Source organism: Vicugna pacos, unplaced genomic scaffold (assembly GCF_048564905.1).
Source record: "Vicugna pacos unplaced genomic scaffold, VicPac4 scaffold_104, whole genome shotgun sequence".
Classification (NCBI taxonomy): domain Eukaryota; kingdom Metazoa; phylum Chordata; class Mammalia; order Artiodactyla; family Camelidae; genus Vicugna; species Vicugna pacos.
In genome coordinates this window covers 3,597,747-3,623,498 of record NW_027328784.1, presented here as the reverse complement: position 1 = coordinate 3,623,498, position 25,752 = coordinate 3,597,747, and the positions used below count along the sequence as shown (strand labels likewise).

At 43.3% G+C, this 25,752-nt stretch overlaps 1 protein-coding gene across 2 annotated transcripts in view; it reads right to left on the bottom strand.

Moving 5' to 3' along the window:
- Positions 1-4,717: 4,717 nt before the first annotated feature.
- LOC140694794 (trafficking protein particle complex subunit 9-like) overlaps positions 4,718-25,752 on the bottom strand; it is an 87,949-nt gene continuing 66,914 nt past the window's right edge. The window contains exons 11-13 of one of the 2 annotated variants that reach the window (XM_072957855.1): positions 22,615-22,814; positions 22,185-22,311; positions 5,013-5,244 (exon numbers count right to left, since the gene is read on the bottom strand). Coding sequence is in view for 1 of the 2 variants with exons in the window: in XM_072957856.1 (XP_072813957.1) it covers positions 4,996-5,244 (249 nt within the window). In the remaining variant the exon portion in view is untranslated. Of the gene's footprint in view, positions 5,245-22,184; positions 22,312-22,614; positions 22,815-25,752 lie in introns of both variants that reach the window. The other variant, XM_072957856.1, reaches the window with a different exon arrangement.

Below are 25,752 nucleotides of genomic sequence, written 5' to 3'. Positions count from 1 at the left end.
GTGGAGAGACGTTCCTTCATCCAGCACAAAGGGAACGGGTTGCAGGAGAAACCCTTACTCTGGTTTCTCAGTCTGTTTCCTAGTGCCGGTGTGAATTGCCTGCCGTTTTCACTGTAAAACCGAGTTGGAGCTTGTACCTCCCCATATATATGTATGGAGTGGAGTTGGCAACTGAAAAGAAACTTTGTGTTCCCTTCAAGCTAGGTGAAGGACGGCTTTCACACACACTTATCTCTCAGAACTGAGCATGTGGAGAGACGTTCGTTCATCCAGCACAAAGGGAACGGGTTGCAGGAGAAACCCTTACTCTGGTTTCTCAGTCTGTTTCCTAGTGCCGGTTTGAAGTGCCTGCCGTTTTCACTGTAAAACCGAGTTGGAGCTTGTACCTCCCCATATATATGTATGGAGTGGAGTTGGCAGCTGAAAAGAAACTTTGTGTTCCCTTCAAGCTAGGTGAAGGACGGCTTTCACACACACTTATCTCTCAGAACTGAGCATGTGGAGAGACGTTCGTTCATCCAGCACAAAGGGAACGGGTTGCAGGAGAAACCCTTACTCTGGTTTCTCAGTCTGTTTCCTAGTGCCGGTTTGAAGTGCCTGCCGTTTTCACTGTAAAACCGAGTTGGAGCTTGTACCTCCCCATATATATGTATGGAGTGGGGTTTGCAACTGAAAAGAAACTGTGTTCCCTTCAAGCTAGGTGAAGGACGGCATTCACACACACTTATCTCTCAGAACTGAGCATGTGGAGAGACGTTCGTTCATCCAGCACAAAGGGAACGGGTTGCAGGAGATACGCTTACTCTGGTTTCTCAGTCTGTTTCCTAGTGCCGGTTTGAAGTGCCTGCCGTTTTCACTGTAAAACCGAGTTGGAGCTTGTGCCTCCCCATATATATGTATGGAGTGGAGTTGGCAACTGAAAAGAAACTTTGTGTTCCCTTCAAGCTAGGTGAAGGACGGCTTTCACACACACTTATCTCTCAGAACTGAGCATGTGGAGAGACGTTCGTTCATCCAGCACAAAGGGAACGAGTTGCAGGAGAAACCCTTACTCTGGTTTCTCAGTCGGTTTCCTAGTGCCGGTTTGAAGTGCCTGCCGTTTTCACTGTAAAACCGAGTTGGAGCTTGTACGTCCCCATATATATGTATGGAGTGGAGTTGGCAACTGAAAAGAAACTTTGTGTTCCCTTCAAGCTAGGTGAAGGACGGCTTTCACACACACTTATCTCTCAGAACTGAGCATGTGGAGAGACGTTCGTTCATCCAGCACAAAGGGAACGGGTTGCAGGAGAAACCCTTACTCTGGTTTCTCAGTCTGTTTCCTAGTGCCGGTTTGAAGTGCCTGCCGTTTTCACTGTAAAACCGAGTTGAAGCTTGTACCTCCCCATATATATGTATGGAGTGGAGTTTGCAACTGAAAAGAAACTTTGTGTTCCCTTCAAGCTAGGTGAAGGACGGCATTCACACACACTTATCTCTCAGAACTGAGCATGTGGAGAGACGTTCGTTCATCCAGCACAAAGGGAACGGGTTGCAGGAGAAACCCTTACTCTGGTTTCTCAGTCTGTTTCCTAGTGCCGGTTTGAAATGCCTGCCGTTTTCACTGTAAAACCGAGTTGGAGCTTGTACCTCCCCATATATATGTATGGAGTGGAGTTGGCAACTGAAAAGAAACTTTGTGTTCCCTTCAAGCTAGGTGAAGGACGGCTTTCACACACACTTATCTCTCAGAGCTGAGCATGTGGAGAGACGTTCGTTCATCCAGCACAAAGGGAACTGGTTGCAGGAGAAACCCTTACTCTGGTTTCTCAGTCTGTTTCCTAGTGCCGGTTTGAAGTCCCTGCCGTTTTCACTGTAAAACCGAGTTGGAGCTTGTACCTCCCCATATATATATATGGAGTGGGGTTTGCAACTGAAAAGAAACTTTGTGTTCCCTTCAAGATTGGTGAAGGTCGGCTTTCACACTCATTTATCTCTCAGACCTGAGTATGTGGAGAGACGTTCGTTCATCCAGCACAAAGGGAACGGGTTGCAGGAGACACCCTTACTCTGGTTTCTCAGTCTGTTTCCTAGTGCCGGTTTGAAGTGCCTGCCGTTTTCACTGTAAAACCGAGTTGGAGCTTGTACCTCCCCATATATATGTATGGAGTGGAGTTTGCAACTGAAAAGAAACTTTGTGTTCCCTTCAAGCTAGGTGAAGGACGGCTTTCACACACACTTATCTCTCAGAACTGAGCATGTGGAGAGACGTTCGTTCATCCAGCACAAAGGGAACGGGTTGCAGGAGAAACCCTTACTGTGGTTTCTCAGTTTGTTTCCTAGTGCCGGTTTGAATTTCCTACGGTTTGCACTGTAAAACCGAGTTGGAGGTTGTTCCTCCCCATATTTATGTATGGACCATATGCCGACACAAAAGAAGAGATTGTAGTAAATATAAAGTGGCTGAAATCAATGTCCGGAAAACCTAGCTAAGTTTCCTAAATGTCCCAACTTAACTAGCCACAGGACTGCCGCATCAAGAATGGGGCAAATAGCACCTTGTGAATTTTTTTTAATAAATAAATAATGATCCACTTCCTACCACCGGCAATTATGATAAGACTGAGTATAAGTTCTTACAACAAATAATGTAGAAATCATAATTTCTACTTGATTCAAACCACTTCTTCTATAAAATTTGAATCTTTTTTCTTCAGACGGATTTGTGCCATTTGACCTAGTGATAAAATTTTCAACTTGCTTTTATTAAAAATATTCACCATAGTGAGAGTTTATTATATCAACTATTCCTTTATGGGAAACCCTTGTGCCTTGTCACTCTGTTTCATAATATTTCCTGTGGAAAATTCAATCCTTCATTCAGGAAAACTCTGAGCAATATTTCTCATGGAAATCCGTCCTATACTGCAACCCAAGAAAATGAAATTGACACTGAGCAGCCCGTGAAGCCGGCAGACACATGCAGTGCACTGTTGTGTTCCCGCCTCGTATTTCTGTAACCAGCAGGGAAATTTGTATCTCAAGAAATAGACATAAACAATTTTCAGGACCTGAGCACACAGTTTCCCTTTCAGGGTTTAGTGGGCTTCCATTTAATTCTATGAGAAATGTTTAAAACAACAGGACAACAGCTGAGATAGGGTTTAAAATAACTTTTATTTCAGTGAAAATAATGCCAACTGACTGTTATCATTTTTACTTTATTTGATCTCACTCTCTTACTTTACCTTCCCAACCTCCTCCACAAAATGATGGTGAACATCCCCTCCTGGGTCAGAAATCTAAGTAGAAATTACCAATCACATTGAGGTGTGCTTTGTTGTTTTATTTTTCAAAACAACCAAGTTTCATTCATATGATTTAATAATTAAGATCAGAAACAAAGTCTACTCAATAAATGGTAGACAACACATGTCGTCATAGCTGCTCATCAGGTTTGGCCCCACGTTACACACTTTTACATGGACATGTGCCATGTGCTGTCATGGGAAACGGTGAGTGGGGACAGGGCCTCTGCTCTCACAGGGCACACAGCCTGGTGGGGCAGGCGGTGTTCAATCATTGCCCTTTTGTCTTTAATATACTTACAAATTATGGGAAATGCTATTTAAAAAGAACAAAATGAGTCACTGAAAGTGAAAAATACAAGGACAGTATTTAGGCTGAGGGAAGACAGGGAATCTCTTTGAAGATCTGACACTCCACTGAGACCCAAAGGACAACTCTGGCACTGAAGGTGAAGGGCAGGGACACACTGATAAAGGGCTGAAATCCAGAATATACCAAAATTTCTTTACACTCAACAAGAAGGATGAATAACCTGATTAAAAAATGAGCAAAATGCCTGAACACACACCTCATCAAAGAAGAAATCTGGATGCCAAAGAAGCCTTTGGAAAGATGCTCCACAGCACCTGTCATCAAGGGGATGCAGACTGAAACAGCGAGATACCACTGCACACCTGTCAGAACTGCCAAAATGCAGAACACTGACAGCACCGAATGCTGGTGAGGATGTGGAGCACCAGAAATTATAATGCATTGTTGGTGGGAATGAAAAATGGCCCAGGTACTTTGGAAGACGGTCTGGCAATTTTTTGCAGAGCTAGACGTAATTCTAACATATGATCCGGCAACTGTGCTCCTTGGTGTTTACTCGATGAAATGGAAACTTATGTTCACACACAAATCTGCATACAGATGTTAATAGCAGCTTTATTCATACTCAACAGGATTCAGAAGCAACTAAGCTCTTCTTCAGTAGGTGAATGGATAAATAAACTGTGATCCCGCCAGAAAATGGACTATTATTTGGTGCTAAAATGAAATGAGTTATCAAGGAATGAAAAGACATGGAGGAACCTTAAATGCATATTACCAAGTGAAAGAAGCCAATCTGGGAAGTTACAGCAACTGTCTGATTCCAACTGTATGGTGTTCTGGGAAAGGGAAAAACACAGAGACTGAAAGATCAGTGGCTGCCAGAGGCTAGAGGGGAAAGAGAAATGAATGAGGTGCAGCACGGAGCATTTTAAGGTCACTAAGACACACGACTCTGTATGATGCTGTGATGGTGGATACATGTCATTGTACATCTGTCCAAACCCACAGAGTGCACAACACAATGTGTAAATCCTAGTGTCAACTATGGGCTATGGGTGATGATGACATGTCAGTGTAGGTTCACCCATTGTCACAAATGTACACTCTGGTGCAGGTGTCAATATTGAGGAGGCTGTGGGGGCAAACTGCAGTTCATACACCCAATCCAGCCCCAGCCACCGCTGTTAATAAAGCTCTATGGGTGTGTGGACTATCTGGCTGTTCTGGCATCTAAACAGTAGAGCTGAGCAGCTGCACCAGAGATCAGGAGGTTTTCAGACCCTGAAATATTTACCCCCAAGCCCTTGAAAGGAAAAGTCGGCTGAGCCCTGTTCTAAATGAATCAAGATTCACCCTGATGAGGCAGGACAGCAGGGCCCAAACCAGGCATGGTTAATGGGGCTGAAGCAATGTTTTAGTTCCAACACATTTGCTGAAGTCCTGCAAGTCCAGTGACAGACTGTAGCCAGGAAGCGTCTGCAGGAGGAGTCGGGAGCAGGCCTTCCCGCCAGGCTCCGGGATGCCGGGGGCCGCGTGCCGCACGGGGGCCACCCGCTTGAAGAAGGTGGACTTGCAGTGGAAGCCGATCAACTCGTAGAGCTCGGAGAGGATGCTGCACGGCTGAATTTTCTCCTCGGAACGCTGAAGCACAGGGAGAAAAGCAACAAGCATCTGAATGAAACACGTAAGTGAAAAAAGACCCATAAAAATGGTTTTCCCTTAAAACAGAGACCCGATGACACAGGAAGGAAGAGGAAGGCTGACTTAGTGCACTGATGGGACCAGATGCAGAAACGCAGGGAAGCAGCACTGTGCAGACACTCCAGACCCCCTCTGGGCCCCACCTCTCCGCATTCCACCTGTCCCTTTACTAGAAAAGCCCGTATTCCCTGAAATAGAGGAATCTGCTACCTAAACATGGGACACAGAGAAGGGAAAGAGGAAAAGGAAGGGAAAGTAAAGGAACAACAGTTCATCTAGACCCTAGGGTCTGGGCGGGACTTTCACCAAACACACAACTTCTCAAAGCACAGAGCGCACAGGGAGAGGCTGACAGAGTGATTGCGACTTCTGCTCCTAAAGCACCCAGCTACTTGTCAGCACACGCTGCGCCCATTACTGAATCATTACAATCATCTCAGAAACAACTACTACCCCGGCTCACAGGCAAGGAAATCTGAAACTCGGGGAGGAATTATTATCATCCTGGACAAAGTCCCACAGCCCAGTAGTCTCAGAGCCTCCGGCAGACCCTGGGCTAAAATGCTCCTCATCACCACGGGCCCTGAGACTCAGGCTGAGGCCACGTCAGGTCTGCACGGGCCCAGAGCACAGTCTGTGGGACAGGGAATGCTCCCACTCGAAGTGCCAGGTCAAGGCCCTCAGGAACTTGTGTAATGAAACCAAATCCCCAAACTCATTTCCAACCCACTGCCCTGTCCGGGAGGACTGCTCGGCACAACTGCGCTGTCACCTGTGCACAGGCTGAGCAAGGGGCCCAGACAGTGATGTGACATCCCAGTGGAAGTGGCTCGGAGACCACTTCATCACAGGACAGATTCTCCCGGCTTCCAACGTTAACTCTCCATTCCATTTCCAACTGGAAAGTAAGTTTAGACTTGTTTTCCTCTCTTAGAAACAAAGAGAGCGGTAACATCAGAGGGAAACTCAAGACAGAGGAAGAGTCTCCTGGTCATTTGCAAGGATAGGCCGGGGAGGGAACAGAGACAGGGATCAGAAAGACCCGTGTTCCAGTCCAAAGTCTGCACGTCACTCGCTTTGACAGTTTCCTTTTTAATACAGGTGATAAAATCTAATTATGATTTTTGGGAAAACTAAATGAAATAACGTATTCCACTAGCATAGGTGTAAAATCCTCCATGAGTGTTCCAGAAATGGACGTGATCGTGGTTAGTTACTGTCTGCCAATTCTTGTGTTCTCAGCTCACATCACCCAACCAGAGATGTGCGAGAGATTGCCTCACCAGCCAGCAGCCTTCTCCAACTTGGAAACTTACAGTGTCCGAAGAGCAGGCAGTGTTGGATGCTTTGCGGCACTCTGGAGGTAGCACTCCAGTGATGACTTTAAAAAGCTGGGGAGAATTTAGGGGACCATACAGTTCAAATACAGAGTACTCATTCCATGTCTACAAATATTCATCTCTAGCCATGATGAGTAAGAGAGGAAATACATATTCAAACATACATCATTTTCCCACATAAGTGCATCAAAACAATTTGGAAAGAGTGTAACTTTCTTCTCTAGATCACACAGCGGGGATTACAAGGTTTGTACTGACAGCCCTACTTGTAAATCATCTGCAAACGTAACTGGGTCCACTATCAGTCATCATAATTTGAAGGGAATGTTAGAAAAGAAAAAAGCCAAGCTAATACTCTCCAATCTTTTGTTTGGTTACAATGTCACAGAGGAGATGGACAGCTCAATAAGGAACCACTCTGCCGTGATCACGGAGCCGGGGAGCGGGATGTGCGGCAAGATGTATGACGCAGCCGCAACTGTGCCCATGATTCTAGGCAGGTACCCAAAGTCACCTTGACAAGGTGTGAAACGTTTATGCCCACGTCCTCATAACCTGACATGTATTAAGGAGAAATGGAAACTTATAAACGGCCAATACCCTTGGTGGATACACCGTCCAAAGAGCAAAGTCACAGTTTGACAACTGGCCATCCCGGTACCTTGGGATTCATTCTTGAAGAACCTTAAAAACCACTCCTCTGTCCTCAAGAAGTGCTGCCTACTAGTCCTATCTTTGGCTCATGGATACCACATGTTGAAGTGAACTTCAATGTCTGCACAGATTTGACTGTCTTTCTCCAGGTTCACTTGTCCATTCTGAAGAGGCCTGAGCTAAGTCCAAATTCCTTAAGATTAATTCCCTCCAGTGACAACTCAACGAGCCTGTAATTACAAGCCAACAGAACAGGACTGTCCTCAGCGAAAAATGTCACCAACCCTTCACTGCTTTCTTAAACTCCTCTCCTGGTTAATTGCAACATACTAACACCACCCTCCACCAAGTTCCCCAACTATGTCAAATAGAAAGTAAGGTCCATAAAAGAGGAGACAACTCCATAGTCACCTTTGAATTCCTAGCATAAAGTAATGTCAATAAATAGAACTATGATTATGGCTTCTTTCCTTTAAAACCTTTCTGGTTATTTAAATGAGACCATGGAAGGGAGGTGTTTGAGTCCAGTATCTTGATCCAGAAGACTCTGGAGGCCTTTTTCAGAATGGCTGTCCACTGATTCATTCAAAACACACCTTCTCTTTCCGGGAGGAGCTGTGATTTTCTGCCATGGGTTTGTGGTCACTCTCATGCCAGAACAGCTTTAAACTAAATCCTTACTTTGGATATGTTATTTTTCCCGCTTCCAAAAAATTTTACTTTCCTTACTTCCTTGCCTTGAGGAATGCTTTTATTCTTTTCTTTCTAATTCAACCTTTTATAAAGCAGGATTCTCAGGATGTGTTTGGCCTTATATAAGAACAGCCATCCAACTCCCAGTGTGAGAGGCCACAGGCTCACCTCCTGCCCTCCTGCCAGGGCAACTGAAACTCAGTTCAGGAGCCAACCGGCACCCCAGGGCTTCTAAGGCTCATGTATCTCCCAGAATCCCTGCTTTCTGGTTTGTCTTGGCTTCTGAGAATTTCCCCTCACTTTCTTGACAATTAGCTGTGCAGCTTGAAAGATGAGGAAGGAAGGTTTTATTTCTTAATCAGAATTTAAAGGAACTTATGTAATGAAGCTTTTCACGAGTTTCTAGAACCCTCCATTGCTGAGACAGAAAACACACAAGATATTTTCTAAATTTAGCTATCATGTGCATTTTTTCTTTGCTTTTGTTTTGTTAACTGCTAATAGACATTTTTTAATTAAAAAATAAAATAAGGTCCCAAATAAGATAGAAAATTGAAGGGGCAAACAAAATTAAAGAGCAAAGACAGAAAAATGATAAGTACTCTACAAAGTTAATAGAATAAATACACTATGGATCAGACCAGCAATTCTCAGTAACAGCTAATTGAAACCTGACCATGAGGTAAAACGTCTCTCCTGTCAGGAGATGACCAACAGAAAATAGAATTAAATCAACAACCTAAAATTCTAAGTCTGGCGAGGTATAGAAGTCTACCAGCTAAGTGTGTCTTCTTCTGGAAAAGAGGGAGACTCACCAGCTCTTTTCTGTGGAGCCTGAGCCCAGGGGAGGACAGTGAAGTGTGTTCTGTAAGTACCCAATTAGCAAAGTGAGTGATGAATAAAGAGATGTGAGCTTTGATGAGAGATGATACTACTATTCACTTGTCCTGTAAAGTATGTCTTTGCGTTCAGAGATCAATATCTCAGCAGGAAAATGCACAGCCCGGGACCAGACCACTTCTGTGATTGTGACACTGCACTTAGATGTCTCAAGGGCACCTCCAACTCCACCTGCAAAGAGCTAACTTCACGGTGTTCCTCCCATAGCCATCCTGCCCAGGGCCCTTGGTCGGGGGCAAGGTCTCCCTGCCTCTCCCAGCTCAGGCCAATCACTCACAGATGTGACAAGACCCCTCCTTCAGGGGCAAATTTCCTCAGTCAACGAGATCCACCACCCACACCTGTCCTACCAGGTACTCACTGGCACTCCCTCAGCACTGACTCTGTGCTGGGGACCATGCTGCACACTGTGCACACGTTATCTCACTGGATCTACACAGCAGTCCTGGGAGTTCGGTACATCACTGCTTCTATTGATTAGATAAATTGTTTCACTTCCTTGGGTGTGTCATCCAAAATGACACGGCTACTGAGCCACAAACCTGGGACTGAAAATCACTTGAAAATTGAACACTGCTACACCTCTCAGCCACCCTACTCTGACTCATCACATCACCTCCTGCCAAGCCTTCTAAATGTTTCTAAGCATTCTACAAGACAAAAGTGATCTACGAGAGCATCGCACTAGCCTACTTAAAATCTGTCAATGACGGTCCACTGCTCTTAGGAGAAAGCCCCACCGGGCCTGAGCACAGCCCAACGGACCGGCATCCGCTTTCCCTGCGCGGCCGCGCCGCCTCACCCACCACGCAGCTCTACACGTGCAGCGTCCAGGACAGGGATGCTGACTCCGTACAACCCGGGGCTCGTCTCACTCAAACAATGATCACCCTCTTCAGTGGTTACCTTCTTCAATACTGAATCTCAGAAAAATATTTTCTCTGGATGAATCAATATCTTTTTCCTTACAACTTCCCATCATTGATAATGAGCTCCCCCCAAAAGAGAGAAGACCTAATCCTCAGTCTCCTTATCTGTAAAGTGCAAATAACAGGGAAATATGAGAGGTTTTATTAGAAGTAATATTCATGTGAGGCTGAGGGACAATTCCCAACATACAGTAAGTACTCAATATGTGCTTACTTAATATTAATAAGAATAGATTACATTCCAGCAACCTTAAATCAATGCTTTATGGCTTTGTCTAAAAGACTACCGACAAACTGTTGGACGAACTGTTTTGAGCAGATCAGCACAAGTGTACTGGGCGAGGTAAGCGCTGACTCCAGTTACAGCTGCAACCAACCAGCACTACGGGGCGGGAGCAGTTTGCTCAAACTCTTACATGTTGCTTGAGCATTTAGTTGTAGTTATTGAATAAAGACAGGTATTATTTACTCAAAGCTCCTGAAACATAAATCTTCAAAGATTGATGCAAATTATGTTTCAAGTACAACACTCTCACTAGAAATTACTTGAAAATTATAGTCTTAGCTCCTCCGCACATCAAAACAGCATTTTCCTAATGTATCTGACTATGTACTCTGAAAGGATTGTTTAAAAGAAATTAAGATGAAGCCATCCTGAATAAGATCTCAGTATCATCTACACAAACCCCACCCAAAGGTCTCATTTCTCACTTCCACATAGGTGTTCAGATGGCTTAAGCTGGGTCTTGGTTTCTTATGACACGGGGGTGGGAAGAATTGTGGATAGATCAATGTAGCAAATATAAACCTAGTGTATTTGCTATGTAGGAATCCTAGAAATAAATAAATTGATATATATAGTCCCACCCTTATGAAGCTAAGCCGTTCCATTTACAACTGCATAAAAAATAAAATGAGAGATACATTTAACAAAAGTTTACAAGATTTGTACATTGAATATTTTGAAGTATCACCAAAAAAATTTTAAAATATCTTCATATATGGAAGGCATCCCATGATCATGCAATGGTAGAAAATATTGTTAAAAATGTTAAGACTTCCCAAAGTAATCTACATATTTAATGGAATCCCTATCAAAATTCCAGCTGACTTCTTTGCAAAAATTGAAAAACTGATCCCAAAATTCATATTGAAAGCAAGGGACCCAGGTCAGCCAAAACAATCTTGAAAAAGAAGAGCAAATTTGGAGGACTCACTCAAAGGTTACAGCAAATCTAGAGCACTCAAGTCATTATGCTTCTGTCATAAGTTTGGATGCAGAAATCTATGAGACACAATAAAAAATCCTGGGGGGAAACTTACATTTACAGTCAGTTTTCCAGAAATGTGCCAACAACACTCCATTGAAAGTATAGTCTATCCAACAAATGGAGCAGAGACACCTGGGTATCTGAAGGCAAAAGGATGAATCTGGAATCTGGACCCCGTATTTTATATAACAAATATTAATTCAAAATGGATCACAGACAGAAACGTAAAAACTAAATATATGAACTTTCTAAAAGAAGACATAGTATGAATCTTTGTGGTCATAGGATAGGCTATGGCTTCCTAGATACAATACCAAGAGCACAAGTGATAAAACAAAATAGATAAAATGGACTTCATCAAATTAAAATCATTTGTTACAAAGGACAACATCAAGAGTGTGAAATGAAAGGGGAAAGGGGTAGCTCAAATGATAGAGTGCATGCTAAGGAAGAAAAACAAAATGAATAAATCTAATTACCTCCCCTATAAAGAAATTGTTTTAATGTTTAAAAAAATTAAAGTGAAATGACAATCTGCAGAATAGGAGAAAAATCTTGCAAAGCATATATCTAATAAGAGACTAGTATCCAGGATATAAAACAAATGCTTACAACTGAACAATACAAAGAAAATCGACCCAATTTTTTAATTTGCCAAGGATTTAAATAGATACCATCTGAAAAGATGGTCAGCATCACTAGCGAAATCAAAATCAAAGTGAGATCTCATTTTAAACTCACTAGGATGGTTATAATCAAAACATGGACAATAACAAGTGTCAGTCAGGAGGCAGAGAAATGGATACCCTCAATATGCAGCCGTTGGAAAGGGGCAATGGTGCAGCTTCTTTGGAAGAGCCCGATGTTTCCTCAAAAGGTTAGAGTTATGTGGCTGAGCAATTCCACTCCTACATGTAGAGTCATCCTTCAGTGTCCTCGGGGGGTTGGTTTCAGGAACCCCCACCCTGGATACCATAATCCAAGGATGATCAAGTCCCTTTGCAATCAGCCATCTGGATCCATGAAGTGGAAACTACAGATATGGTGGGCCAACTGTACAGCCAACAGAATGGAAATGTATTCTCACAAAAACTTGCACATCAATATTCATAGCAGTATCATTCAGAGTAGCTAAAAGTCACTAAAAATATCCATCCATCAATGAATGGATAAACAAAATTACCAAGAATAGTCCCACAAACTTTTGGTAATTGAATCTTTGACAAAGGAGGTGAGAACATACAATTGAGCAAAGACAGCCTCTTCAGCAAATGGTGCAGGGAAAACTGCACAGCTGCATGTAAATCAATGAAGTTAGACTACCCCCTCACAACATACAAAAAAATGAATTCAAAATGGCTTAAAGACTAAAAATTGTAGACAAGACACTATAAACCTCTTAGAAGAAGACATAGGCAAAACATCTGACATATATCTCAACAATATTTTCCAAGAGCAGTCTACTATAGCAATAGAAATACAAGCAAAAATATACAAGTGGGTTCTAATTAAACTTACAAGCTTTTGCACAGAAAAGAAAACAAAAATTAAAGCAAAAAGACAACCTATGGAGTGGGAGAAAATAGTTGCATTAAATGAAAGTGACAAGGGCTTAATTCCCAGAATATGTAAACAGCTTTTACACTTGATAAAAAAGAAAAACAAACAATTCAATCCAAAAATGGGCAGAAGACCTAAAGAAACATTTCTCCAATGAAGACATACAAATGGCCAATAGGCACATGAAAAAATGCTCAATATCATTATCAGAGAAATGCAAATCAAAACTGCAAACAAGTATCACCTTTCACCAGTCAGAATAGCCATCATTCAGAAGTTCATAGACACTAAATGCTGGAGAGGCTGTGGAGAATTGGGAACACTCCTACACTGTGGTGGGAATGCAGTTTGGTGGAGCCATTGTGGAAAACTGTATAGAGGTTCCTCAAAAGACAAAACCTTGGGGGCCCAGATGACACAGCAATCCCACTCCAGGGCATATATCCGAAAGGAAACGTAATTCAAAAAGACAGTTTCACCCCAATGTTCACAGCAGCATTATTTACAATATCAAGACATGGAAACAACCTAAATGTCCACTGACAGACGACTGGATAAAGAGGTTGTAGTATATATGTCCAATAGACTACTATTCAGCAATAAAATAATAATAAAATAATGCCATTTGCAGCAATATGAATGGACCAGGAGAATGACATTCTAAGTGAAATAAGCCAGAAAGAGAAAGAAAAATACCATATGAGATCGCTCACATGTGGAATCTAAAACAAAAAAACAAACAAAAACAAAGGAACAAAAAGATAAACTTATCTACAGAACAGAAACAGACACAGAGACATAGAAACCAAACTATGGTTACCAGAGGGGAGAGGGTGTGGAATGAATAAATTGGGAGTTCAAGATTTGCAGATGCTGAGTATGTATACAATAAACAGCAAGTATATACTGTATAGCACAGGAGAATATATTTAATAACTTATAGTAACTTATGTTTAAAAAGAATATGAAAATGAATGCAGGTATGTTCCTATTTAACTGAAGTTTTGTGCTGTACACAAGAAACTGATGCAACACTATAAACTGACTAGACTTCAATGAAAATATTTTTAAATAGACCAAAAACGAAAAAAAAGGAAAAGGATATTATCAAACAAAAAGAATAATGTACTGATTCAGGCTACAATATGAATGAACTTTGAAAATTTATGCTAAAATAAGCCCGTCACAAAAGGGCAAATAGTGCCCTTTAAGGTGAACTGTATCTAAGCATTTATTGTACTACTCCTGTAAATTTTCCGGAGTTTTGAAGTCTATCAATATCAAAATAAAATGTATTATTCATTAAAAACTTAAAACCCTTCCTCACAGGAGGGCTTTAATTATTAAATGCAGAAAAGCATGTAAAACTCTTGGAACAACAATTTTCACGTCCACACACAGTCACTGCTGTCACTGCCACTCAGAGTGTGGTGCCAGCGCTGATGAGAGCTGCCTCCACTCGCTCCCCTGCAGAAAGGAGTGAAGGCCTGAGCTCTGACAGGCAGGGTGAGCGTGAACCTGAGTCATACACAGCCACGTTCCAGACTCTGCGTTACCCAACTTTCTTATACAAACTGCAACATGTAATGTAAACACTCTAGAGGGATGTATCTTACAACACAGGGAATACAGACAATGTTTTACAGTAACTATAAATGGAGCATCTATTGTACACCTGAAACATATATTTTAAATCAGCTATGTCTTTATAAAAAATTAAAAAATAATTTAAAAATGTTATCCCTTTAATATTCAATTTGGTTTTTAATTAACTACTAAACAGCTTAGAATATATAAAAGCATTTAAGTGTGATGTTTGTTTACATATTTATTTACTTCAGCCTCCTGCTAAAAGAGAAATTAAACAATTTTTTAAACACAGCTTAACAACCATAACAACAAAAAGGCAAAACTGAGAGTGAAGAGAAAATGGAGATTCAATACTTAAATGAAACCAGGGGGAGGTAAACTCATAAAAATGGATTCCATGAAGTCAGGGCAAGTGTTAAAGGCCGACTAGAAATTCAGCTGTAAGATTCTTGGCAGCTAAAGCAAAAAGAAAAAGATGATGGGGCAGGTGGTAGAGCGTGTGCTTAGTGTGAACAGGGTCCTGGGTTCAAGCCCCAGGGCCTCCACTAACAGATAAATATACCTAATTACCTACCCCCCAAAAGAGCCCCAAAGAAAAGAAAAAGAGAAATTTCTTTCCAAAAAAATCCTGATATTAAATTTGGATTAAATACTTTAAAAATAAAAGGAAAATAGAAAAGATGAGTGACACTGTGAAGAAAAACCCCAGCTGGGCTAACAAGCTAAGTCACAAATCTAAGTGTGATAAGTGTCGGTTTACTGATCTAAGTTTTGCTGGGCTAACTCGTAAATCTGAAGTTCAGTGTCAGTTTACTGGGCTAACAAGCTAACTCGTAAATCCAAGGTCAACAATTGTCAGTAACGTGATCTGTTCCAAATTGATAAGCTTCAGTGTACTGATTCCTTGCTTTTTGTTGTTCGAGCCTTATTGGCTAAAAGCCCCATACTTGTAATTAACCCTATAAAACCTCATGTGCACGTCTTGGATGTGCTCAGGGCTTGGGAACAGAAGCCCCTCTGAGCCCGCTGGCATAATAAATCTCAGTACTCCCACCCTCTGAGTGCTGCTTATTTCTTGGCTGGCCTGTTGTTTCCGTAACAACACAAGCGATAATGCCCGTGAGATAAATCTGCAATGGCTGCTGGCAGGTCCCCATGTCTCATGTGGGAAAATCTGAAACATATTTCTCACCACTCAGAGTCATCCTCAGCCCACCCCACATCTCCCGCTGTTAAATGCAGGAACACACGCAGGGCCCGGCCTTTGCTCTCTCTGTGTCATCACAGTGAGACAGGATGGAAGGGGGCAGAGCAAGCCATTCAAGAAAGACCACAGCAATTAACATCAAAATGGTGGAGAATTCAACCCCCAATAGGTCTTGAGGCTCAGGATGAAGAGATTTAACTTCTAGTAGATCCTGAGCTTCATTATACACCCATTGTAATAGTAACATGGTGAATAACACGGCCCCAGGCACCATGGCCGTCACAAGGCTAGCCACAAAAGGTCAAAGGGTGGAAAATGGCCAACTCCCTGGAATCCCAGCCCCTTGCCCTAAGGCTGGTCCTTCTACTTATTAGCATATGAAACCACGAAGCCCAAGAAAAGGAGCAACACAGAGCCACATCCCAGGAACCCCTCTCTCTACCTCTTCGGAGAAGGCCCACACTATTTCTGTGGAGTGTGTGCCTACTTTTAATCTGAGCATCAAACCCCCATACTTCGTGACGTTTCTCATGCCTGTCAATGTATCTCTCTGAATAAATCTACCTTTACTCAACACTGGCTTGTTCTTGAATTCTTTACTGCATGAAGCCAAGGAACAAAATCTGGTGGGGCACATCCCAGGGGCTCAACGGAAGCCTGGGACACAGCCCTTCTCATGCCCCACATATTTTTTCTTGTATCAACAGGACTGGGATGTGAAGTGAGGTCTGAGGCCCCAGCTAAGGGACAGAAGCAGCCTCCAGGTCTCCAATTGGTGGGCAGCCTCTCCCCCATCAGGGGCCATGGGGTCTGCCTGGTTCTGTGTGTTTTTTTGTTGTGCTGACTCCCCAGTCAGAGAGATTTCTCCTTAGGCCTGGCTCCACAAAACCCTTCTCTCCAAAATACAAGCACATCATGTCACAATCCTCTTGTTCAACCATGAATTGTTCAGCCAACTTTTTCCTTCCCCAGTTAAGTACCTAAATGTCCTCCCTGCCATCCCACCACTTCTTTCTTTTTGAGAACTCTGCACTCCCCACACACCATCCTGAACGCAGGTGCCTTGCTGGCTGGGACCGAGATGTTTCAGTCTCAAACATCCTGAGTCCTTTCTCTTTCCACTTGCTAACTTAAAAAGGCCTTCCTGTGTCTCCCACCGCTCTGATTCTGAACGTCAAAAAATGCTCAGGTTACATTCACTCTGTGAATACCTCCCAGGTTTTGGCTAGGTTTCCTTCCCAAGATCTTCATTAAGGAGCTGCATCAAGAAGTTTAAAGGGGCTATTCTTACATTTGAGTGGAGGAGCCTGCAAGAAATTTAAATGGCTTTGAAGAGAGAGTTAACCAGGGACAGAGAGGTCGCAGGTCCTAGTCAACAGTGTCATGAGGCAAAATGTTCTTCAAAGGCTCAGAGTGGCTTCTGAACACGGAGTCGGCAGGGAGGAGGTGACAGGCAGTGAGTGGGGTGAGAGACACAGGGTACGGTCCCCCAGCAGGGGAAGAATTGGTTATTTTCTAGTTTTCCAATTTCTTACTACCTTTTTCTCTTATTGCCACATACCATTTCCTACGAATTAAGCATATCAATGTCAGTCATTTGGGCCACTTGGGAGAAGCTGCACGATGCCATTCACAGGGCTGGGACATGACAGCCACACCAGTCTAGGTTGAAAGACCAGTGGGGGTATTTCCATGGTAATCACGGGCATGCAGCAAACTCCCCAGCTTCAATGACCTCCTCTCAAAGTTGGCGCCAATAAAACTACCAAGCAAAATGCGTGATGATTCTGGCCAACATCTGTTTATTAGTTAAGTGCCTGTGACACCTGCCACTTAATAGGGAATGAGTACGATCAACGAGGCCCTGTCTACCTGGCCACACGCACCCTGCCTTCCTGCCTTGGTGCAGCAGCACAGCTTGTTTAGCTGAGATGAGCGCCCCCAGAGCAGCCCCGATGGGAAAGCTCCCAGCTCTGCACGGCGAGACGTGTTCCTTTCCTTCTCAGAGCTGATCACAATTTGCTGTCGTCTGTTTTTATGTTTATCCCTTTTGTAACTGCCTCTCCTCCGGAGATTTTGCTCAAGCAGCACAGGACCAGGTGTGTCTTGTGGCCTGCCGGATATTCTGGGCTGGGAAACAGCCGAGCCCACATCTGGCTCTGGTGCTGAACGGAGAGAGCAGAAGGCCCAGGAGCCCATGCTGAACCGAGGCCCCTGCACACAAAATTATGGTCTGACTTTGGGCAAATTACACAGTCTTTTTTACCCTGAGATTCCTCATCTGTCCATAAAAATAACTGCCCATGGCACACAGAGTTACAAGTATTAAAGGAAATCACCAAATTCACAAAGTAGCCAAGGGGCTACCAGTGCATCCTAAACAGACACATGCTGCCTTTAAGGCTCTGACACACACCAAGCGTGGTGGTCGAACAAAGTGTACACTGCTAAGTGTCAGTGTGTTAAGTGCTTCATGTGTGCTATAATAATCTTCAGAACTTACAGCAAGCCCAGGAAGTAACGAATATTATCATGCCCATTTCACAGACTCACCATCAGTTTAAGAGAGGTTACATTCAAGTCCAAGGCGCTATGGTGAGTAAATGGCGATTTCAACCTGAATATGGGCCCAGGCCTGGGCTCCATCTCTGTCCCATCCACCTGACCACTGCCTATGAATTCCACCTGTCCAATACCCAAGTTGAAGCCAGCCAGCTCTTAAATGCAATGTGTGTCACCGTTTGTCAATGTTGGTTCATTACCATAAACAGTTCTCAGAAAGCACTTCAGAAAGGAAAGTTGGACTCACATACCTGCCCACAAAGAAGAAGAATTCTGCCTTGCCTTCTCCTGTAACGTGCAGAAACCCTTCCCATTCACCACCGAATCCTTTTGTATGCTTCCTCCGTGTTCATGTTTACACATGGCTTATTAAAGTAGAAGTTACCTGCAGTAATTCCATCTTGGTTCCATTCCAAGCTTCCAGATTATCCATAATCAGGGTAATACCATAATTTTCTGTGAATGAAAACACTACAAATTGAATGAAAATATTGCAACCATGTCACTAAACAAAGAATGCTGAAAACAAGTCATCAGCGGCTGCCGCCACCCCCCAGTGAAGACAGGCCTGCAGCCATTCACAACGGTGCCCTCTGAGCAGACTCAGAATAAGAAAGGACAGATTACTGGCCCTAGATAGCTAGGTGCTTGTCTAAAGTATATATTCAGTCAGCCCAAATGTTGGCTTCCTCCCATATATTGAAAAGCATTAAATTTATGAACTTGAGATACCTGGCTTTCTTTAGATAACAAGCAATGTTTTATTGTTCTGACTACCTGGTCTTTGTTGTAAAGCTCCTATATAATCCTAGCTTCTCCCCTACTCTTGCGAGCAGTCCCTCAGAGTGTTCTGAGAGGCGGTCATCCTGGCTCGAGTCCTTCTGACAAATAAAACATAACTCTTAATATTCAGGCTGCACGTTTATTTCAATCAAGTCCCAGAATAGACACAACTCATCAATTGTGTAATGGGACACACTGGATCAGGAACCAAAAGAGTGTAGTAGTCCCTAAGAACTACGGCTCCCTCTTTCTTCCTGTCATTATACAATCCCACCAGAACTCATTACTTTGCTGTCTGCTCCTCTGGCAACCAAACTCAGAGAAGAGTCAACTCAGCAGAGCGTTCTGCTGGGGAGAACCCCTGCAGCAGCACTGCAGGCTGCCTGCCCTCCCGCACGCTCTGACGACTGCTAGTGTCCTCCGTGGAAACCAGGCCAACAGAGCTGTTCCCTACAGCTACAAAGTCCTAAATATTAAATAAAACCTTTCATTTTATACTATATGTTACATATATACCCATCTCTGAAAACAGCTTTGCCAGAAGCCCAAATCTTCAACATTAATCTGCAAAGGCAAATCAGGTCCCCAAGGGAAAACAAGTCTTAAGACGATGCTAAGACCTCCAAAGTCCTCTCCACGACCATAAACCAAACTGCCTCTAGGTCTGCAGCTGCAGGAGGCTACATGTCTGCTTTTAAAGCAACCCCTTCTTGCCCTCGGGTGCTACAATGCCCTTCTACGCCCTCCCATCTCAGGGTAAGAGCACCCACTGCAGAACCTTGCAGGGCAGCACTGACAGGACTGGACAATGAGGATCAGAGCTAAACTAAGCCTTCTGATGACACGAGTTGTCACTCGGTCACTTTACAGATGAAGATATATATAGAGAGAGGTGGGGTGTTATTGTTCAAAGTCACACAGATAAAAAGTGACAAAGTCTATAACTCTGCTCCTCCCTCTGGTGTGACGCCCCAACTGGGACAACCACAGGGTTCTTTCGTGCCTGCCTGACCAGTTCTTTCCTATCACTCATGACCCACCACAGGGTCTGAAATTAGCCTGCATTTGCAGCATCTTTTCCCTCCAGTTTCTCAGGAACAAGGCTGTTCGGGCCACTTTATGACTTCCAGGTCCCCGAAATCTCCGTGCTCAGGCTGCTCTTGCCTGTGCATCCGGCCCGCTGCTCAGAGGCTCTTCCTCACCTGCAGGAGGACGTTTCTACTCTTCACAGGGACACCCCCTTAGGGGATCCCTCCTCTCGCCCTCAGCATGGCAGGTGTCCCAGGCCACATCGCGAGATGCCCCAATAGGACTGCATCTGCCCAGGTCTGCTAGTCAGACCAGCAGCCTCAGAGCCAGGGATTATGCCCAGGTCACACTGCAAACCTACTGCCCGCCTCACAGACCCCAGCCAGCAGGTCACCTGGAAGTCACAGCAAGTGCCCCACCCAATCCAGAAGCCTCTTCATTTCCCAGCACCACTGATGACTGGTTTCCAAACTTTGGTCAGTTTTGCACAAAACAACACCTTCTACTGTGTAGTGGGTGGTTTTTGCTTCTGCACCCCATTCTTACTGAAAACGTTAAGGGAAACCAAAAAGCCTCTTCTCAACCCTTTTCTGATGATACCCTCCCACCCACAATATACATATGCTCAAGAGATTTGGATCCACGTGATTTTGTTTCCCTTACGATAAGTGGCTCAAAACACTGCGGGATTATTTTTCCTTTGAGGGTATTAGGACTCAGTTTCTCGGCTTTAATCTGTTTTTGTCTTTGTCTTCTTTGTTCCTAGCAGTTGCCACCTCTTACTCCCTTCAGCAGCCTCCCTCCCAACTTCTAGTCTAGGAAATCAGCTGTGATGAGGGGCACGGGGGCATTCACAGAAGATGCAACAAAGGCAAAAAGAGGCTATATAATTTGCCAAAGATATCACCTTCAACCCCCAACAGAGTGTGTCATGTCCCTGTGTTTAACTCTTATTCTAAGCAAGTTAACTTTTTGTAGATTATGTTTATAAAGATGAGAAATCAAAATACATACAAGGACACACATCAACTCTAAGATATTCATTAACTCCACTATTTTGTTTCTATTTATTTTATTTGTATTAAAAAATTAAGAACCCCTGCAACCAATATAACAAAATGTTACTGGGTTTTAAATACAGAATATAGAGGGGTTAAGTGTGTCATTACTCATCCTTATATGTATGTTCACAAGATAAAATTATTTGAAAGTCTCTCTCCCCTCTCCCTACTCACTACTGGCTCTCACCTGAGATCCCAGACCACACATCTAACAACCTTTCACTTTACCCACAGCTGAACTCATCAGTTTTCCCCCAGAAATCCCTCTGCAGCTTTCCCTCCTCAGAGCACAGCAGGACCATCATTTAACTCATTAATCCACCCAGAAACCTGGGCCTTACTCCATCCTACCTTCACAGACAGCTTTAAATCTTTCTTTTTACCATCTAAACATGCCTTCAATCTGTTCGCTTTTACCCACTATCCTACCGCTCAAGAGGAAGCCACCAACACTGCCCACCTGGACTCACGAGTCTCCCAAGTGGCCCCACAGCCACTCTCCCCTACTTGAGACAAATGGGATTGTGTCACTCCCATGCTTTTTGGGCTCTTTTCAGACCCACTGTTCATAGAAGAAACCCCAATTTCTTCACCTTGTGAAGGTGTTTGCCATGAAACTGTCAGCTCATGGAGGGCAGGGCACGCCCTCTCCCCTCAACCCCACTCTCTGGCAGAGCATCAGCTTGGGAGGACCCGCTGAGCTACATCAGCCTGTATCCTAAACCTGGTCTTGGGTTCTTAGCAAACTGCTTCACTTATCCATACATATCCAAGGTAGATAAGAAAGATTTTAGATGTTGAGCTAGACTATTCATTTGGGGATTTTGCACTGGCAACCTGCAAGTATATGTTCTAATGTTTGTGTCTTGTTAAAACCACACCCAGATTAAAGGAGTATTTGTGGAATGTCTTCGGAGTAAAAGGGTTCTGTACTTTTACAGATTTTATGTTTTATAACATGAATAACCCGGACAGGGTCACAAATGGAACCGCCTCACAAGTGACAGAAGACAGGTGAGATGCATATAGCAACAGGTCACAAAGATGGTAAGAGCAAAGTTGTTTCTCCAAACCCCAAAAAAATTCCTCCAAGAACAGAAAACTCAGAATTTTGAAAGTAAAATACTATCATATAAGGAAAGAAAATAAATAATCCTCTTCATCAGGGTTTCAAGATCTGACTGCAGAGTTATTAGCAGGCTATACTGAATCCTAGCACAGAAAATTCAGATGGACTAGTGGTGAGTAAGTTCCAGGAAAATGGCAGTAATTCCTCCACTTGAAAGAGGACACACACTCACTTGTTCAAGGTGATTGCAAACAACATTCTGCAGAAATTCAGAATATTCAGGCACCGCTTCTAGATGGTGATGACACGGAAGGATGGCTTGGATGCATGCTTCTAACTGAGTCACCGGCATTCTTACACTGCAGGGGGAAACGGAGGCCCTCAGCCAAGAGCAGAGATGTTCCTGTCATGTATCCCAGGTCGTGCCTCAGGGACTCAGTGTCCTGTAGCAGTCCGGCCCCAGGCGAGGACCAGCAGCGTGGCCCACCCAAGCAGGAAGGGCACTGTGCTTGAGAAAGCCCACACCAGATGGGAGCAAGAGTGGCTGGTGGGGTTTTGTGAACCTATGAATGCTCATAGAAAAACACCTGCATACATTCAAGTGATACAATTAACAGTAGCATTCTTTTTAACAAAATTTCAAATGTCAGTGGTAATTTTACCATTCCTTTTCTCTTGTCCCCTGCACTCTGAGACAGGCTTAGGTTCTCTCACACTTGCAGCTCTGATGCAATAGTTGTGAAGTTATTTTACTTTACTGCAAGTGTCTTCGCTCCACGTGTCACTGTGACTGTCGTCTCTTAACACAGTCAGATATCTTCCTGGATCTCTCCATGAGTTCCTTGCTCCTGCTTCTCAGATCCTGAGATAAAGAACAGGTGAAGGCACATGACTGGAAAAGTCAATGTGGACTTGAGCAAAGTCCTCAGTGACCCCCTAGGTGAGTGTTGACCACCCCTTAGCTTCGATTCTCAAAGTTCTGCCCAGGGTGACATCCAGACAGGAGGGAGTCCTGGGCCCAATTAAAAGCTGTGTGGCTTGGGTGCGGGGAAAGGTGCAGGAGCTAGTTCCGTAGCCGGGACCCTCCACACCTCTGCTCCTCTCTCTCCCGAGGCCCCGCTGCCAAGCCCCCACGTTCCCTGATATTCTGTCCTTCTCTTCTACTCTACTTCAAGCCCTTTTCCTCTTCCTTTATTCCCTGATTATCTGCAGCTGGAGAGATTTTTCCATCACAAAATCTGAAAAAATTTCCTGCAGCTGAAAAAGAGGTCTCCAGAGGTCAATGCCCATATGGTGGTTCCCGAAGAGAGCCCCTGGTTAGGGGGACCCTCACCAACACTCACGGGACATCCGGTATGTTACAGGGTCGACCACCCCCAACAAGAGTTTGCTGTGACCCCAAGGCACGCACAGCATCCCTGCTCACTAAAGTGTAGTTGTAATCCGTTATTAAGAAGCAAAAATAAAAAAAAATTTCTCATGTTTCTTACTAAAATTATTTATGAGTTAGAAAAAGAAATTGTAAAAGAAAAGAACAAATTTGACTCCATGTTAGCTGTGTTCGTTTGGCTTTAAACCTGTACCTTGTTTTCTAGGCTCCGACTTGCTATCTCTGCACCTTTTGTAAAAAAAAGTTGCCTTTAGCCTGAAATATCCAGGACAGCCTATTCTCCGGGCTCTGATCTTTAAGGATATTAGCTCTTCTACACTTATGTACAGATGGCAAGTTGCAAAATAGATAATAACCTTTCTTTCATTTGGAGGTTTTATGGGGGCACCTTAATTTGACCCACCATGGACAGCTGCAGGAACAAAGGATTCCAAGGACAAACAATTCGTACAGCGAGAAGTTTGCAACAACCAACCACATCCCCGCCACTTTTTAGTATAAAAGGAGACTGAATTCTGCTTTGGGGAAGAGAGTTCTACTGGATATCAATATGCCATTTTCTGGGTCTGCCAGATTTTCAAATGAAGTCACTATTCCTTACTCCAACATCTCATCTCCCCATTTATTGGCCTGTCATGCAGCAAGCAGAACGAGTTTGGACTTGGTAACAAAATGACTGCATTAGAGGTAGTATGTCTCCACTGTTTCCTCATTTCCAGTATGTCACAGCCTATCAATTTTATATGCTGTTTAACAACATGACAAAGACCTATTATACGGAATTGATTCCACAGAAATAAAATTATTTCTACTCCCTCAAGACTTTTTTCTTTTCTATTTTATTTTGTTTTGCTTATTGAAAAGAAAATAAAAGTCAAATCATTTTATTTCATGTATTTTTATAGCTACATAATGTAAATACTACAAAAATATTTAAATTGCAATAAAACTTGTTAATATATTTGTATAAAGATATATAAACAATCAATGCAGATTAGGAAAGGAGTAGATATTTAGTAAAAATCTACTGCACATCCAGTCTTTTACAAGCATATCCTGGAATATAAGCTCTATTATCCAGGGGTCCCCCACCCCCATTCTCACTGCCAATTCCCTTAGTAATCAACTACCAAGGCACCAGCATAGAACCATGCGATCGCTATTTTAGGTATAAATGAATGAATTAGCTCATTCAATTCTAAAACAGAAACCTTAAAATAAATACTGAACTTATTTACAGATAAACAAATTTGGACACAAAAAAGTACAGTTTCTCCCCCAAGACACAAAGATAATAATTGGTAAAGGCAAGATTTGAACTAATCTGCCTGATTATAAAGCTAAGGTGGAAATCCCCTTCGACTGTGTAGGTCCAGCAGCACAGCCCATCACCCTATCTTTGTTCAGATCTGGCTTTAGACAGCCTGAGACAGCACCCCATTCCTATGGAACTCGAGGGGAAACGATAACAATAAGGATTTTATATTCAGTAGTTTCTTAGGTCTCAATTATATAAAGTGTCAGCAGGTCAGCAGAAAACTCTGGGAAATATGAGTGGGTCCAGAGCTTTTCGCTGATAAGAAACTCAATCTATCAGGACAGAGTGACCTTCCCATGAGTGGCCTCATGAACATAAACTAAAGGCAGCTGAAATGAAAACTAGCAAGAACATGGAAGTGAAGCAGGAAGGATCCCTACTATCCCCTGCCCAGTTGCCTCTTCACCCGCGTGGACAAGATGGCAGAAGACCCAGGTTCTTGTCTAAGTTACAACATCATGGATTCTCACCCATAAAATGTTGCGACTCTATGCTGTCTTAAGTCCTTTACAACTAAAATATGATGACACCAATATCTCAGCGGAATGTCTATGTCTCCACTTTCTCTCTTCTATTAGGAGACTATATCTATGGCCACAAACAGAAATTCAATTAAAAACACCATGCACGAAGCCTGGTGAAAGTCTGTGTAAGAGACATTGTTCTCACTCTCTGTGAATGAAAACTCAGAAAAAGTGGACCTTCTCCCTCTGTAAGTGGGAGGTAGACTGATTTTGTGTGTGTGTGTGTTTGCACGCACATGTGTGTGTGTAAATCATATAAAATATATTCTGGGATTTGCACAGTTTTTTTTATGATACTATCATTTCATGAGGATGAGCCAACCTTTAAAGTAATTTGAATCTATTTTTCTGAGAGGCTCTTTTGGTGGAGGTTGGGAAAGGGGAAAGGAAAGGAGGAAAGAAGTAAATGAAGCAAAGCTGTAAGAATACTGCTAGGGAAAGGCAAGAGATTAATTTTGTTCCTACTTGCATCACACACAAATTAGGGACTGGCTTTCCCCCATGTCTTGTCAAGCACTGAGCTGCAGAAGAACAGGCGACAGCCCATTTCTCACTGAGCTTGTGACTG